The 18,715-nt window shown below is 36.0% G+C and overlaps 1 protein-coding gene across 2 annotated transcripts in view; it reads right to left on the reverse strand.

Annotated features, from left to right (window-relative positions):
* DYNC1I1 (dynein cytoplasmic 1 intermediate chain 1) overlaps positions 1 to 18,715 on the reverse strand; it is a 395,478-nt gene that overhangs the window by 282,315 nt on the left and 94,448 nt on the right. For both annotated transcript variants that reach the window (XM_055141002.1, XM_055140999.1), the window contains one exon: positions 14,548 to 14,663. In XM_055141002.1, coding sequence (XP_054996977.1) covers positions 14,548 to 14,663 — 116 coding nt within the window. The remainder of the gene's footprint in view (positions 1 to 14,547; positions 14,664 to 18,715) is intronic.

The raw sequence follows: 18,715 nt of genomic DNA on the forward strand, positions 1-18,715 counted from the left end.
CACATGTTTAAAGATACTGGAAATAAAGGAAACCTCAGTATGGAAGGAAAGTAGGATCAAGTATCTGTTAGGATTTTCATAGAAAATATCTAATAAATAAAAACTATTACCTCACAATTAAGAGCTAGCTTTTATAACTAATTAGGTAAGCTTATATGTTTGACTAAAAATAATAAGCAGATTTATTTTAGTCAAATATTTAAACCTTCTGACAATTTCCCAAAATCAAATTTTAAATGAATGTTTTACCTTGAACTAACTTTAGGATTTTCCAGTTGCTAGAATATCTAAAATGATTTTGTGCTCTTCTAAGAGAGATGTTAAACAAATTAAACGCATTTGCATTTAAAATAAAAAGAAGCATTGTTAAATATAAGACATGGTGTTCAATCTTATATTTGTATGGATATGGTTTTTGTATATTCTATAGAAATCATATGAAATTCCCAAAAATCTAATATCTCTTAAATTATTTACCCAATTCTAGTTATTTTTAAAAACTGGTTACAGAAGTAACTAAATTTTCTTATCAATAATCAGTTCTCATCAGATATTAAACTATGTATCACTGTATCATTGTTATCCCATTGTTTATCGATTTGCCCGAGTGGGCACCAGTAATGTCTCCATTGTGAGACTTCTTGTTACTGTTTTTGGCATATTGAATACGCTATGGGTAGCTCGCCAGGCTCTGTCATGTAGTCGGTATACTCCCGGTGGCTTGCTGGGCTCTTTGAGAGGGACAGAGGAATTGAACCCAGGTCTGCCTTTATGCAAGGCATATGCCCTACCCGCTATGCTATCACTCCTTCCCATTAAACCATGTCTTTTAAAATTTTATTGTGTTCTCATTTACAAAATACTTTGGCCAATTTGTTACAATCTCAGTGACATGTAGAAAGAACTTTAATAGGTATTTTATATGGACTATAGATAACAGGGATTGTTAGACTCTGAACTATTTACAAATTCTCTAATAAAATGGATTCAACCAGAATAAGTACCACCCCCAAAATTAATATAATTATTGTAACATTTTGGTTTTTTTTTTGGTCTGAAACATTTCTGTTCTTTAATGAATTGTTAAACTACAGAGTGATTTTGTTAAAGGACACATTTGGAAACACTGATGAAATATTTGATTTTTATCCCCTTCTTGATTCTTCCATTTGTAAACCTTTAGTGAATATTCTCATTTCATAGTAATATGGCTTTTAAAAAAGTTCAATATAAGTCTGTTCTCCTAATAACAGAACATAATTGAACAATGGTTATATAACCAAGGATTTGATTTAGTGGCATGTTTGAAAATTATATGCACATAACTAAATATGTTATGTGTTAAAAGCTATTCCTAAAGATAGCTTTTAGGAATGAAAGTTTACTTTATGGAGCCAATAAACCCCTTTAGAGGGAAAAAAAATACCAGCCTGGTACCTTGCTTTAAGGGTTCTCAGCAACTATAAAGTGAATAAGGAAAGTCACTTCCTAGTAGTCAAAGGAGTTTCTGAATATTTTAGAGAGCAGAAGAGAGAAATTTACTGAAAACTACAGATATTGCAAGTAAAGTCTGACAATGAAGGATATCCTTGACTTGTCGTCTAACACAGTATTCCAAAGCTCCAATCAAAGTAGTCGAAGGAAGACTGTTTTAATGCTCTAATTGTACTTTTAGTATGTAACAAGATGGGACTTAACTTGCAAGCAAAATAATCTCTGGTTACCTTTGCTAGAAATAGAGATGATTACAGACAGAAAAAAAAATAGTTGAAAATAGTTGAAAAATAGTTGAAAAAAATTGATTTCTATTAGAAACTTTATTCCTCTAAGCACAGCAAGATTTATTTATTTTTATTTATTTGTTTATTTTCTTTTTTGGATCACACCCGGCGATACACAGGGGTTACTCCTGGCTCATGCACTCAGGAATTAATTACTCCTGGTGATGCTCAGGGGACTATATGGGATGCTGGGGGTTCAACCTGGGTCAGCCGAGTGCAAAGCAAATGCCCTACCTGCTGTGCTATATTGCTCCAGTCCCCAAATTCATTACCTTTTTTTTTTTTTGAGGAGGGGACTTTTTGGGTCACACTCTGCGATGCACAGGGGTTACTCCTGGCTTTGCACTCAGGAATTACTCCTGGTGGTGCTCGAGGGACCATATGGGATGCTGGGAATTGAACCCGGGTGGGCTGCATGCAAGGCAAACACCTTACCACTGTGCTATCGCTCCGGCCCCTGATTTCATTTTTAAAGTCCCAAATATTTCTACTTTCTATTTGAATATTTTATTAAAAATAATTGCCATGCTTATACTCCCAAGGCTATAAAAGTATAATAACGAATCAAGTGTCAGCAGCTTAGAAGCAAATATTAATTATGCAATATCAACACCAGAGGTATAAATAACAAGGAAGTTACACAGAGTCTTTGGCAGTCTTTTGGAGAGCATGAAGACAGGATAGGAAGGGTGGTCATCTGAATATACTCCGGACTACTGGGGGTAAAAAAGACCCAGTATGAAGTCAGTTATGCTAAACTCATGTCACTAAATGTAGAATTACTATCAGCCCTTCCGAGAAATATAAACTTTATCTACCATCTATATTCTAGGTTAACATTAGCAAGGTGACCTGGTTGACAAATTCTACTGTCTTCCAGTAGGATTTTTGCCTGAAACAATACTCTTATCTCACCCCTTAACGCCTTCTTTTTGGTACAATTCTTCAGAGCATCTTTCTCTAAGGCAAAATGCTGCAGGCTCAAAAGATTGTACTGTTGGTTGAGGGCACTTGGCTGCAAGGACACCGAACCTTTTTGATCTTCAAATTCATTCAAGTTAACTTTTTAAAAACATTTTTAACAGATTCATGCAAGACTAAAGGAGACTTCTGACAGTGTGCCATAAAGTGAGAAACGTATAGTTTTTAAAAAGGAGTATAAAAATACACAAGCTTTAATTTATGAGCCTCCAAGTACCTTGACTTCCTAGATCCTAGGGTAATTTCCTGTCAGTTCTGAGCAGTCTGCTATCTTTGCATTTAGCTCTCAGTCTAGGTCAGGTAATGTTAAAGGGACAGTGGCATCCAGAATCCAAGCCCTTAATCATTAGTTCAATTCACTAGGAAACAGCCAGTCCTTCATTCTGTCCTAAGATCCTCTTGGAAACTGTTAATGGCGGGACACATCTTTTTTTTTTTTTTTTTTTGAAGTCTGCTGGTTCAATCCTTCCCCCAATCCAAGGTTCTGGGAAATAGTACAAATGAGGTCTTCTGTTGGTAAGTTTCCAGTGACTTTCAGATATTGATAGCAGAGTAGCAACTATATTTGCTCACTATAAAGAAAGCATTTTATGGGGCTGTAGCGGGTAGGGCGTTTGCCTTGCATGGGGCTGACCTAGGTTCGATTCCCAGCATCCCATATGGTCCTCTGAGCACTGCCAGGGGTAATTCCTGAGTGCAGAGCCTACCATCACCAGGTGTGACCCAAAAAGAAAAAAAAAAGCATTGTAATGGAACTCTTAGAAGCCATAAAATTGGTGGACATAGATTGAGCACCAAGCAGCATAAAGAGCCAAACCCAGCTAAGAGCAGTAAGGAGTAAATTCGTCACAAAATGTAGTAGATCATAAATCACCTCAAAGAAAGCCTATTGAATACCTGTTTTGTAGCATTAAGTATGCTCATTTTTACAAAGTATTATGTTGTTTTCAGATATACCTGTTTTGTAGCATTAAGTATGCTCATTTTTACAAAGTATTACGTTGTTTTCAGATATGCTACTATTGCATACCTAATAGACTATAGTATAAACATAACTTTTTGGGGGGCAAACCAGAAAAATTGGGATTAACGTTATTATCGTAGTTTAGAGCAGAACACAGTATCTCCAACACAGCCGCATATTCCTGATAAATACTAACTGGCTTCAAGTCTTAGCTTTTTCATAATATTTTTTTTAAAAAAAAATCAAGCACCATAATTTACAAAGTTATACACAGTTGAGTTTTAGACATAAAATATTGCAGCACTGATCCCACTACTAGTGTCAACTTCCCTGCATCAATATTCTCAGGTTTACTCCAGTATTTTCTACCCTCACCCCAGCCTCCAGCCTGCTCTCTTGAGAGGCATCTTTCTAAATTCAGTCGTTAAAGTTTGGGGCTCTGAATTTCATGTTGTTGACACGGCATTTTGGATATTTGGATCTATCATTCCTTAACTACTTTTGTATCTTAATTATCTGATCTGGCTCTCACTGCTTCTCATCTTCTCTTCTCCACCCCACAGTGCTCCACTCTTTCTTTCCTATTCCTTCCTATACACTGGGGCCAACTTGGATCAGGGCATATGCCATTTTCAAAATACTGCATTCCCTCATCAGTTATTCTAAATACCACATATGAGTGATATCATCCTGTGTTTATCCTTCATCTGGCTTGCTCTGTTTAGCATGAAGTTTTCCAGCTCCATCCAGGTGGCTGTGAAGTGCATGATTTCATTACCTTACAGCTGTGTAGCACCCCATTGCTTATAAATACCACATTATATCTTCATGATTCACTGATGTGTCATTGGACACTATCTAGGTTGATTCCAAATCTTAGCTATTTTAATGGGTGCTGCATGAACACTGGTGTGCATGCAATTTTTGAATGAGTGTTCTTCAATTAAAAACTGGTAAGTTTTATTTCCAAAGAGCATCAGTAGACCTGCTTATTAGTTACCTAAGAATTGCAGTTCCAGAAGTTATCTAAGATATATATGTATGTGTATATATGTGTATGTATCACCATCTATAAAAATGGTGAAGTCTTATTTAAGACATCCAAGAAGGACAACTACTATTGTGATGAACAGTTCAACTAGACAAGACCATTTGAGATATATTTAAAGGCGAAGGTTTCAAAAAGAATGGGATATTTCCTTTAAGTGGCAAGTAGTAGCCTACAAAGAGGACTTAAAAAATTTCAGAAGATAGCAAGTACCTACATGACTCTAAAATTACATAATATCCAGTACATTTTTTCTCCTCCTTTGAGTACTCATTCTAATAACTGTTTTTCTAAATTATCTTTTCATTCTGGAGTTTAAGAGAAGATAGATAATGTACATCCCATAGTCTCCTGTAATTCTTTAGCTTTTTAAAAATCCACAGCAACTACAGAACCAGAAACATCAAAACCACACACAAATATTGCACCCTCCTAGGGGTCTACACTGACTATAAAATTCTGGCCCAGGAGTCAGGGTTCCAGATGTGATCAAATCAGCTGGGACAATAGAAGAGATTGTCCTCCAAGGATCTCTTCCAGAGATGATCAGACTTCAAAAGAGTGTCTGGTAAAGTGCTACTAGTACTTCCTTTAAAGAATCAAGAATAAACTGAAAATAGATTAATCCAGAGCCTGACAAATTCTGGTAGGTATCCAGATCCTCAAATCTGACTTTGTAGACTTTGGGGGATTCTGCCTTTGGGAGATTAATAATATTCAGGTTATTGGCCCCTTGTTAATAAATTGCAGAAACAAGTCTCACAATGGAGATGTTATTGGTGCCTGCTCGAGCAAATCAATGAGCAACGGGATGACAGTGATACAATGATACAGTGATACAGTGATATTTAGAGATGTATTATAATCCGAAATGAAGAAAATCATCATAGGTAGCTCAGTAGTTTGTTAGTCCTTTATATCATTCTGGCTACAACCCAGTTCTAGAAGCAACTAAGCTCACCTTTTGAAGGCCAGAAATTCAGCTTAACAAAGCAGAGTCTACATAATCTGTACACTTCCCCAAACATCATATATCCATCTCAAAGTGCATCTAGTTACTATAACATAAACAACGTACAGTTCTTTTCTGAGGAAGTGAACTATTTCCCTGTAAATGTTCTACCTTGTTATTTCTAGAAATTCTTATTTGGATCTGCTTTGAAAACATCAGGGAGGCAATTCTGAACAGAAGGAAATAGATGGAATTTGAAAAAGGAGTTTAAAGGAAGAAACATGGGGTTCCGTGTAATACAAACTTTCTAGTCCCAAGCTTTTATAAATTTTCTTTTCATTGACAAATCCTGAAAGTCTTTACATAAATTAATTAAAAGTTATATAAGTGGAAACCATACTCATTTAAACAGTCTCTAAGGCCTGAGTATGTCTTATCTTTGTGCATGTCTGTATGTATATTTACATATATTTTTCTATGCCCAGATGTTATAGCCAGGAGATATAAGGAGATCTATTCAGTTGGTTAGAGATAGTTTCTATATTAATACATAAAACATTTGTGTTAGCACTTATGAATTAATAAAAGGAAGTTTAAATTTGCTGTTGAATACATTAAAACAGGTATGTCATGTCTTCAAAGTTACTAGTTTTTAAAATGCTTCTCTTTTTACTGCCTTAATAATCAAATAGGTTCAATGATCTCTTATCAAAAGAAAAAAAGACTGGAGTAATGATGACTGACTTTGTCTGATTAAATTTTTGTTAGTTATCTAGAATTATTTTTGAAACCAAGTAAATCAAATACATAACAATACTGTGCTTTAAGGTATGTTTACTTAAAAGTAGTTTCTAATTTTTTGTTAAATGACAGATACTTGAATATTATTTTAGATTATTTAAAATACTGGATTGTTACTTATTGAGCATAAGTTTATCTACTCTCAGTTTCTTAAGATATTTGCATCTAATAAAAATTTTGTGTGACATTTGAAAATTTCCTATGTGGAAAAATATAGTTTTAGGACTTATAAAATTCTAAGCCTGGCAACCACAAACATAAAAATTGTCCAGGATTACTTGCTTCTTAGTCTTTTTCTTATTCTGAGTTTAAACATCTCTGTATTCAAGTAGGATAGACATTTTCAATTACAGGTATGAGGAATGAAAATGTAGTTTGCTGGGAAAATAATTTTGTTCTAAGATTAGGATGACTGTTTCAGAATGAGAAAGAGGAATATAACATAGAACAAAATCTGACTAGAAAAAATCTGAGAGGTTGGTGTATAAAACTCAGGGAAGGTATTTCATATACAGTCAAGCTGGATATAGTTGAATAATTACACATTAGGTTTTTTAAACAGGCTTCTAAACAAAAATTATAAACAAAAACTGATTTTCAGTGTACTTGCTAACAGATTATATAACATTTTCTTAGAATTTCAGTATGTGTTAACATGAGACTGATGTCCAAGGACAGTAGATATAAGAGAAAGAAGACTGCTCCATAGTTGGAAGTCTGCTTCATGAGCGGGCAGGGGGAAGGCAGCTGGAATAGAGAAGGGATCACTAGAAAATGATGGTTGGAAGAATTAATCTGGATAGGAGTTGTGCGCTGAATGTTGATAAAGGACCAAACATAATAACCTCTCAGTATCTGAATTGCAAACCATAATGCCCAAAAGTAAGAGAGAGTAAGTGGGAGGGTGGGAAAGGTGGGAGTATACTGGGGATATTGGTGGTGGGGAATGTGCACTGGTGGAGGGATGGGTGTTTGATCATTGTGTGATTGTAACTCAAGCGTGAAAGCTTGTAACTATATCTCATGGTGAATCAATACAATTTTTAAAATAAAAAATAAAAGAAATAAATAAAAGAATTTTACTATGTGTGCTGTGAAAGCGAGCATAATAAAACATTTTCTTTACCTTTAAAAATATTTTGTATTTTATCCAAATAATTACTGTGTATTTCTACTGTCTTATCTGAATTTTTTGATTAAGAAAACAGTCTTTTCTATTTTTCCAGTTCACATTATCCTATTTAATCAAGTGTTTTTAAACTTTTTATTATTTTTAGTCAATTTTCCCAATCCAAAAGTTTAATGGATTCCTTTTGAAGTAGACAGACATTTCCTTGAAAATAGAAATATATTCTCTAATGAAATGGGAAATGTTAAGCCAGTCTTAGTTGATTGTGAAATTTCATGGAAAACACTATCAAAAAGAAATGCCAAGCCTTCTGTAAGTTTTGTGTGTTTGTGTGTGTGTGTGATTGTGTGTGTGTATATGTGTAATAGGTTATTCAGGAATTAAGCAGTAAGTTTTCACTTCACCTCATAGGTTCTTTTCTTAGATATGACTTCAAAGCATCTTCTCAAATTCCTTGGACTCATTCATTCATTCAACATCAGAAAATTTTTTCCTCCCACCAATGTTAAAATGAAACTGCAGTTTAAAAAATACATTAACTCTCTACTGTATAAATCATTCAAAAAGCTGATATATACTATAGAATATATAGAATTTTATCAACAATTGTGTTAATTATAATTAATGTAAAATTTTCTTGTCAATTGCATTATAATAAACTCATCAGATCTTTACCATTATCTTTTTAAAGTCTTAGTTACAGTTATTGTTTCACTCTGATTCTTTTATAAAAGTGCCCATCTTCAAGGAGGGTCATGGAAAAAACTGACAAGTAAGGTTTTTAGACTTTTAAGAATATAAAACCAAACTGGGTTACACTTTTCTAAAGCAGAAAAATTGGTTTTAAGTAAAACAAGTATTAATTGCATAGGATTGAATATGCTGAAGAGGGGGATTCCAATTTTTTTTAACTTGGAAACATTACTAGTTTCTTAATGTTTTTCCAGATTTAACAAAAACTTTTCTTTAGCTATATGTCTTACAGCAACTTCGTATATTTTATAAACAAAGATGGAACATTTATTTTTTGATCTCTATCCTAACCTCTAGAATTTGAAAACTCCTGAGTACAGACCTGTAACTGGACTGGCTCCTGAATTCTGGTTTCCTCGAATATCTGGTTATATACTAATGTTTTGAATTTTTTCTCACCCTGCTGATTTGGAGCCACTGAGAACAAATACTGACCTTAAATCTCCCTGAAAGGGATTATACGAGGCCCTGCTTACTACCCAGAAGGCGGCCAACTTCAGCCTTGAATCGAGTTTGGCACAGCTGGTTCTGTGTAAACACTCAAGATTTCCAAATCAAATTGGCAAGAAAGAGTAACCGACACTATTATGTTTTAGTTCTACCCAAGATGCCATATCAAAATCTTCATATCTTAACTTTTTTAAAGTCTTTTTGAGGGGTAATTTACTAAGCGGTGTTCATGAGACCTACAAAAGTCAGGCATGGAACCTTTTCTTTAACATTAGCATTGATCTAGAAAGATAATGCTACCACTTGAATATTCCATGGTTCAGCCTGTTGGATTATCACAATGGTAGTGTTCCTGTAACTCTGACCATCATGAACTTCTTCCTGATCTTCCTTTTTTTTTTTTCTTAACTCATTTTTAACCCGCACTTAGCAGGGGTCAGGGAACCTGACTCAGCTGTGTGCAAATCAAGTATTGGCCTCCTGTACTATTTCTCTGGCTCCACCATCTCCAAACTCAGTTCTCTCCTCTCATGTCAGACTCCTAAACCCAAAGGTAAGTTGCTCCAGTTAACAACTCCTAATCCTTGGGACCATCGCATTCATATTTGTTCAAAGATAAATACTGTATGTTTAGCTACATAATAGGTATAGAAAAGCCTGAAGACACCGCCAAAATACTGTTAGAACTAATAACAATAAAACTTCAGAAATCGATATTAAAGACAATCCAATTTAAAATTTCACTAAAGAATTAAAAAAGCTGCAAATAAGTTTATCCAGAAATGAAAGGGTTAGCTACACTGACAGTTATAACATTGATTAAAGAAATGGAATGTCAGTCCATGCTCATTGTTTAGAAAAATAAAAATTGTTAAAATGTCCTTATTAATAAAAGTAATTTTTGCAGATTCAGTGCAATCTATAAAGATTCTAATAACATTTTCCTCAAAAGTAGAGACTAAAAGATCCTAGATAGTTAAGCAGTCAAAAAAAACAAGGAGCAAAACCTCACTTTCCCTTGTTTCAAATTATACTACAAATTTATAGTAATCAAAATAGTATGACACTATCATAAAAATAGACATATCTCAATGGACAAAGAATTGAGACCACAGAAATATACCCATATATATAGTTAATTTATAATAAAGGAGATAAGACAAGATTATATCAGTGGGGAAAAACTGGAAAGCTACATGTAAATGCATAAAACTCAAGCACTGTCAAAAATTAACTCAAAATTGATTAGCCTTCAATGTAAGACCTAAAATCTTAAAATTATGTGAAAAAACATAAGTGGTAAAATCTTTGACTCTTAGCAATTTTGTAGGGGTAGGGTATATGTGTTGACTCTAAAAGCAAGGTAAGCAAAGCAAAAATAAAGGAATGGGACCATCTCAAATTATAAAGATCCTGTACTACAAAAGTAACTGATGAAATCTAACTTACTAAAAGAAGATATTTATACATCATGTGCTCAATAATAGGTAAATATATATAAGATCAAAAATGGGAAGAATCTGAAAATGTCACATAAAAGCTAAAAATAACAAGTGTTGGAGAAAAAGGGAAGGTCTGTAAGTTGTTCGTAGGAATGTAAATTAGTACAGCCACTATGGAAAAGAGTAGAGATTCTTAAAATAGAACCATAACATCAATTCCATTTCTAGATATTTATTCAAAGGAAACAGAATCATTAGGGCTGGAGCAATAGTAAAGTGGGTAGGTCGCTTGCCTTGCATGTGGCCAACCCAGGTTCACTCCCCAGCACCTGGTATGGGCCCCTGAGCACTGCCTGAAGTGATCCCTGAATGTTAAGCCAGAAGTAAGCCCTGAGCACCACTGATTGTATCTGCCAATCAAAAAACAACAAAAACTTTACAATAATTAAAAATATATTTCATATATTCATGGCAGAATAACTCAAGTTACTAAATGCAGCCTAAGTATCCATTGATAGATCGATTGATAAAAATGTGATATGTGCAATATGCATATATATTTATGTGTGTAGTGATATGTATACATTTAAACATATGCATATAGATATGTGTGTACACATATATACAACAACATGATACATAGCCATGATTAGGGATGGGCTTAAGAGTTCAGTGCCAAGTGATGTAGCTCACTGGTAGAGCACTTGCCTTGCATATATGACAAGAGTATGACAGAGTGAAATTTTCAAAACACACACACACACACACACACACACACGAGATTAGCATCCTCCCCAGAAACACACAACTTGGAGTTTCTATGATGTCTGGCATTATTGAGAACCTATTCCAAGCCACTCTTATTTACTACAGTAAAGATGACAAACCTAACTTCCTAACTAAAGTCAGGACCTCATAGTCAGTTCAGTAAGGTATTAGTAACAGAACTAATGGGACAGTTTATCAGGAAACCATTCTTTGCCTTTTCTTACAACTTGGGAATAAAAGGACATGCTTCAAAATGTTTCGGGAATAGATCTATATTGCTTCCAAAATCACTATTTTTGATTCTCAGTTTTATAACTGTGTAACTAATGAAAGCAAAGAGGGAAGGTCTAAACTTATAATGAAAAAAGCAGTTATTAAGCAGCATTCATGGGGATTGCATTCAGAAATCATCCTGGTTTAAATCATTCTGTGCAGTTTTTCATAATAACTCATTACATTAAGAGAAGGTTCCCTATTGGGCATATGAGAAGGGCTAAAATTTGAGTTAACTCAAAATACCTTTTCTCTTCACTTTAAAGGGTTAAAATCTGAAAGCTCGGGAACTTCATTAGTTTCCCATCTGTAAAACCAATCAGAGGTCTGAGGTCATTATTTTGAGTACTGTTTTCTGTAGCATTTCATACAACCATGCCAATAATGGTGCTTATATACATCACCACTTTAAATGTTCTCCTTCCAAGAGCCTCATAAAGTGCACAAGCTCATTGTTTCCTGCCTCTGTGTAGCTGCAGATGTCATGAACACGTATCATGGCTCAAGTCCTGAGCTAGAAGCCTATCTAAACCCACTCCATAGTAGACCTTGCTGCTGCCTCCCAGTTCTCCTTCGGTCAGTTCCTTTCAGCTGAAGGGAAAGGGTGGCAACAGCGCCCTCCACAGACAGGTGGCTGGATGGCTGGCTCCTTGCAACCCAAGATGACAGAACTGTGATGAGAGAACAGTTTGCTAGACCGAATACAAAGCTTTTCCTGTTTACCCCCATCAGATATTACCTTAATGTCTTGAGGTACGACAGCTAGTTGTTTTGTTTTTTTCAGTTCAAATCTATATTGTGGAATTTGAGCCCTCGAAACTCCCATCACTATCCAAATTAAAAAAACATCAACCAACCAAACAAAAATCCCCTCTATGAATCTTGCTAACAAAACAGAAGAATGTCTGCTAATGGCTGGGAAATAAATTCTTTCTTTCCTGCTGCTTGGACCACAGCATAATGAGGACTCCCAAACTCTCTCTGCAGCCATAAAACGGGAAGCACAGGCTTTTCCTTTTGATGTGTTCCAGTTTAAAAGTTTACAGTTGATGCCTTTTCATCCTTAATTTATCTTCTCTTGTAAATATTTCGGTACCATTTTCAGTATCTGAGGGTTTATATATTTTCCAAAAAAATAACTCACTCTTTCTCCAATTTCGGTTGTTTAACTTTATATTATGGGTCAAGTTTTGGGCTAAATAAACATACCTCAGGCTACAGCTCTGCAAATACCTCTGGCAGCAAATTAACTCAAACAAATGTTTTGGTTGGGCTGTGAAGCTGTTTTTTAATGATCTTCCTGATCTGCCTACAGGTCCAAGGATAGACTAGGTAAACTCTCAGGATTTTCTAACTTCATGTTTTCTGCCCCATTAAAATACAGTTCTCAACTCTGTTGGAGGGGTTGGTTTATAATTTCACCACCAGAGGGTGCTCTTTGTTTGCTTTCATTTCCTTAACTGACTGGAAATGCTATCAAAGAATATTCCCGGGCTAGCCAGGAGAGGATTTTGTAAGATCTGCAGTCAGTGCTCTAATTCAATGAATTGTTTTCATCTTAATTTTAACACTGTTTAAAACAAAAACTGGACATCTCTGCAGCTGCACAAACCAAACTGCTCTGATGTGTATATTTGCTATAAACTAAACAGAATACAAATCACTTCCGGTCTTATGCCTTTTGTTCAGTATTTACTTACCACATGAGCAGTATTGAACCCAGAATGGTAATATCTTATTCATCATAACAAAAAAAATAAAGGACAACAATCTGTATAGTATAATAACAGTGTTACTCTCTCACAATGCAACTTTCATTGATCTTATTTCAGTATACATATCCCTCTTTTGCTTTGGTATAGTTTTTACTGCTCGGAATTATTTTATTTAGCACCTTCAATGAATATAATTATACAAATATGAGTTACTGGGATTTTCATGCAAATTTTTCACTTGGTAATTTCTGGGATGCCTGGAAGGAGATATATACTCTAGGAAGTCTCCTGAAAAGATGCCTTTTAGCTTAAGTCCCCCATTTCAAAGGCCTGGCAGGCAGAGACCCTTCTTTCTAAGATAACGAGCTGTGACCAGGAGCTCTTGAGGCCCTGCCTCTAATCCATTCTGCCCCCACAGTTCCTAGAACTGGCGTCAAGACCCCTGTCTAATCAATTTGACCCAGTAAGACATACATTCTGTGCCTCTGCCACCTAAATTTCCAGAACTGACCACACTACTCCCTTCCCAGGAAAGGCTCAAGTTGTCTTGGTATCATATGATTAGCTTAGAACATGTCATAGTTGATCCAAATTATTATATGTATTTATTGTCCTTCCTATGTGATTGGTGTCTCCTGTTCGCCCCCTCACAGAACTAATCTATATTAAAAGCAGACGTTTCCCCGCCAAAAGCACCCAAACTTATGCATTAAGAAGTCTCTCTTAATTACACTCCACAAACCTCTTTCTTTGGAAGCCTCCGCTATGTCACTGGAAACAGTGTACTATATCCCTTTGATAAAATTGTTTGGTTCATGCTCAAACCATCTCACTCTTCATCAATTCTTTTACCACCCCTTGGCCTGGGCCCAGGAGGGCATGCTTTTGAGCACTCCTTTCAACCCTTCAACAGAGAGTGCAATTACATTCATTTATGAGGAACTTGCCTGGAAATAATTTTCAGTTGTCGTAAGAATTTAGTGTGTTGCAAGGCAAATAGGTGTCAATTTTTTTCCTATAAAACACTGGGTTATACTGAACATTTTAGGGTTGCGTGAACCTTAAGTTCTTGTTACATATTCAACCCTACTAACATTTAGACTAAGATGAAAAGATATGATTGCATTCCAGAAGGACATTTTGAGGCATCATTTCTAGATTGTAGTTCCTGTCTCCTACTAATGATAAATATATACTTCTGGTTTGAACAATCATTGAAATTTGATTGTGGTATCCTTTGATGGTGTTCTCTCTCCTTACACAGTTTGACAACATATGCTCTCAAATGCAGGTTTCCCTTGGAAGAGCACCACTGTGGTTCTTTTCCAGAGCGTTCATATTTAGAGCTAAAGGAGTTCCAAGTTTTCATTGTGTAAGTATTTGTGTTCTGTGAATATCTCATGGTAAGATATGAAATCGGAAATAAGAACACAAGTCTCTGGAAATTTCCACAGAGGTTACGCAGAAAGTAAATGAAAGACATAGTTCACCTTCAGAATGATGTGTGGCCAGAGGAGTCTGCGTCTCCTTGGAGTAGGACACTACTTCCCTGGGCAGGAAATCCACTTGGGTAACCTTCGACACACCCAATTTATGCAGTCTTCGCCTAGAAGTTAACAAAGGACAAACACTTAGAAAGAGAAGGTGCTCCTTATAGAAGAGCTCTCAGTAGTGAGAACTTCCAACACACTCAGTTTTTCAGTACCAGGCAGGACTTGGTGTAGCACTAGCCCTAGGTGAGACATCAGCACCCTTGGGTGCTTGACCCATTTGTTCCCTAATTTTCTGGATGATAACAGGTGGTTCCCTTATGATTTTCTATCAGAAAGCCTGGTCGTGATCTAGTTCCAATGATACCCCTCCCACACTGGGCATACTGAGTTTGCCTGATTGACATTTATAAAAGAGGATTACATTTTCAATATAGGATTTTAGGCTCCTAGGTTGAGAGAGGCAAAAGAAAAGTCAAGCTTGTCAAGTATGAAAGAAAGCAAGACAAATCTTTAATGGAATTATTTTATGGGAGCTGTAGCGGAACTACATTCCAAGTGGGAGAATAACAGTTCTCACAGGAAAGGAACTGACACAGATAAGCAGGTAAAACCTTTTTGAGAGAACACCAAGAAGTAAGTCTACATGACAAAGTTTCAGCTTCATATTATAAAACTGTGTGAATGTGAAAAAATCATTTATAAAATATTTATAGAGCACTTTAGGTGTTTTCAGGTCCCTAATGCCCAGCAAGTCATCTATTTCCATAACATCTCTCTGAAATATATGGGCACATCATTTTAATTTATAGATGAGAAGGGTGAATTCAGTATAAAAGGTCAGTATAAATACATCAATGTAAATTGCTAAAGTCCTCTGGGCCTGAGTCCTGGTCAAATGCTTTTTCCATCAAGCCAAATTCATATTTGACTTTCTTACAGTGCTCTAAACCTCCCCACCAAAAAAACAAACAAACAACAAAAACCATCTGTAATGCCTCTTGAGTCATCCAGGAAACAATAGTGGAGGCAACTTAGTATTGTGGTTAAGCACACTTATAAACTTATGAAACATGTTTGTGATCTTGAACAAGTACCTAACTATTCTATGGCTTAGCTTCCTCATCTATAAAATGAGGGCTTAAACTGTTGTAATTTACATGAAAATAAATGACACACACATCGAAGGTAGATACTGCATGCAGTTATGTTAATACCTAACTGATGTACAAATGATGGGAAAAATGATATCCATGAATTTATAGACATCAATATGTTAAAGCAACTTCTAAACATTTTTGGTATGTAGATTTGACATTAGCAGATAAAAAATGGACATTTCATTTCATAGACATAAATTATCTGAGTGTCATTTATGTTATGTATGGGGGCATGGGGAGGGAAGGTGGGAGGAAGACGAAGGTGAAATAATAGTTGTAGAGGTGAAATAGCCATCTTGCCCAAATCTTACACTAGCTCTTTAGAACTCTGGAAACACACCCTATCCTATTATTTCTAATTTTAACAGGCGGCATGCTTCACTTTTTAAAAACCATTTGTAGTATAAAATGAAAGATCACATACCACAGTTAGAAATTTCAACCCACAATTTCCTATGCATTACTAGGAAACAAATTTTTTGCGTGTGTTAGAACAATACGGGACCAAAGATGTCCCACAGACTAAAGACTCCAGAGTCCCAGCATGTGTGACTACGGCTGCACACAAGTCCAGATGGAACACGCTGTGCTACCTCAGAAATCTAGTCACAAAAATGTCAAAGGGTGTGAACGGCCCCACACAGGATTAGGGGGAAAACACAGAAAGTGGACTAGAAACAAAATTACTAAACGAAGGAAGAGGGTCAAGGTTTGAAAGGGAATCTAAGGCAATATTTTTTTTTAATTTATTTATTTTTAATTAGAGAATCACCGTGAGGGTACAGTTACAGATTTATACACTTTTGTGCTTATACTTCCCTCATACAAAGTTTGGGAACCCATCCCTTCACCAGTGCCCATTCTCCACCACCCGTAAACCCAGTGTCCCTCCCACCCTCCCCAATCCCATCTCCCCCCCACCCCACCCTGCCACTGTGGCAAGGCATTCCCTTCTGTTTTCTCTCTCTAATTAGCTGTTGTGGTTTGCAATAAAGGTGTTGAGTGGCCACTGTGCTCAGTCTCTAGCCCTCATTCAGCCCGCAACTCCCTTCCCCCACATGGCCTTCGACTGCAATGTAGTTGGTGATCGCTTCTCTGAGTTGACCTTTCCCCGGAACGTGAGGCCAGCCTCGAAGCTAAGGCAATATTTTAAACCTGCCTTGAACTAGGAATGGATGTTTTTCCCCTTGGAGTGGCTGTTTTGTCCGAAGAAAACATGAATAGATATCCCAGAACTGACTAAGGCAAAACTCTTCTCCTGTTTAACAGTCAGAGCATCTTTCTAAATCCCCATCACCAGGAGATGGAAAAGACAAAGAAGAATCCCCCTCCCAACTCCATCCGTGCCCAAAGCTTTAAATTACTCCCTGCCTGACATGGAGAGATCATACTGGATCCTAGAATGTCATGGACATCTGTGTGAGGTGCAAAGGTCTCCCCACCCCCCAAAGGCACTTGTATCTGCAGGCAGGAGTTCCAGGGCATCGTGCTGATGGACTGAAGCAAGAGGTCTGTATGCTGCGTGCCAAGCAGCAGGCACTGGGCAACAGTCTTGATGTTCTCTAATCTGGTAATCTCTAAGAGTAAATTCAAACCAACTAGTGAGATGGTACAGGGTAATGCTGATATCCTGTACTTATAAAGGAATAAAGGAATAGAAATGTGGGTTTAAATCTGATCACTTTTCACTTGAATAGCAGGTAAAAGACTCGGACAGGTAACTAACCCCCGTAAGCCTCATGCTTCTTATCTATTAATGGGTATATTTCATTTCATTGTTGTAAAGATCCACTGAAGTTAACACTTGTAAAGCACTCTTGATACTCCTAGATCAAACATCTCTACTTCTACTTTTCATTAACTAAGTTCTTATTGTTTATAAAAATCAGTAAAGGGAGATTTATAAGTGTCCTAAATTAAATTTTCTTTAAGATGGTACACTTGAAGACTCTATGTGCCACTAAGTAATAAGGACATTCTGGTTTCTTAGTAATGGGCACACATATTGGTTTGAGCTGCTTGAGGAGTGTTTTTATTTTTTTTTATTTTTTGCTTTTCTTTTAATGAAAATTAGTTTCAACATGAAACTTATTCTTTCAAAACATAACTTGTAAAGGTGGTCTTATTCTGCAAACAAAAGCATTTTCTTTCCTCAATAATTATCAACATTTCAGCCAGCCCTCCATTTATGCTGTTTGTGAGTTCAGCATCCCAATTCAATCCAAACGATTAGAATTTGTTTTACAAACCTGCCCTGATGCTGCTGATCAACAGACACATTGATCAACTTGTGCATTTTCCTTGCTTGAGTATGAGTCTGCCTTATGTGACTTATATTCTGCTCGAATTCCTTAAAACTCTTTAAACAAGGTCCTGGCAGAGCACCCAATCTTCCCACATAGTCTTAGGCTAATTACACTAATTAGAGCACACGGTCTTGGTTTATTACTAACTATGCCCTGTAATATGTCACATTCAGATGTTTTGTCATTAAAATTTTACATTATTTTAAAGATGAAAAAATACTCTTCATAGATCATATTTAACATTGACATTTTGCATCATATTCTAATTTTGTATTGAGAAAGCAAAGGCTTAGTGATGTTAAGTAGTTTTTTTTTTTACATCAAAAAGGTATTAAATGAAAGAGCAAGGATTTGGCTTCCTGGACACTAAGTTCAAGGCCATGAACTTACAGAGGGGCTTTGCTAACCGTCCTTTTTTTCCCGAATGTCTTTTGACTATTTGTCCTCTCACTGAGGTACACTATTAAACTATTAATAGTGTATTAATATGCTATAACATTTTATATATCCAAGAATATGTGCTCATTTCCTAAGTATGAGATGGAATTTCTGAGAAATGGAATGACCAAGATTCAGAGGACATGATGGAAATACCATATTTTCTGAGGTGAAAACCAATTTTTCTTCCTCAGCCAGCTTAGAAAGGCTGTCCAGAAGGTGGCGCCCCAGTCATAAGAAATTCATTTTTCAGAATTTACTTCA

Source organism: Sorex araneus, chromosome 1 (genome assembly GCF_027595985.1).
Source record: "Sorex araneus isolate mSorAra2 chromosome 1, mSorAra2.pri, whole genome shotgun sequence".
NCBI lineage: Eukaryota > Metazoa > Chordata > Mammalia > Eulipotyphla > Soricidae > Sorex > Sorex araneus.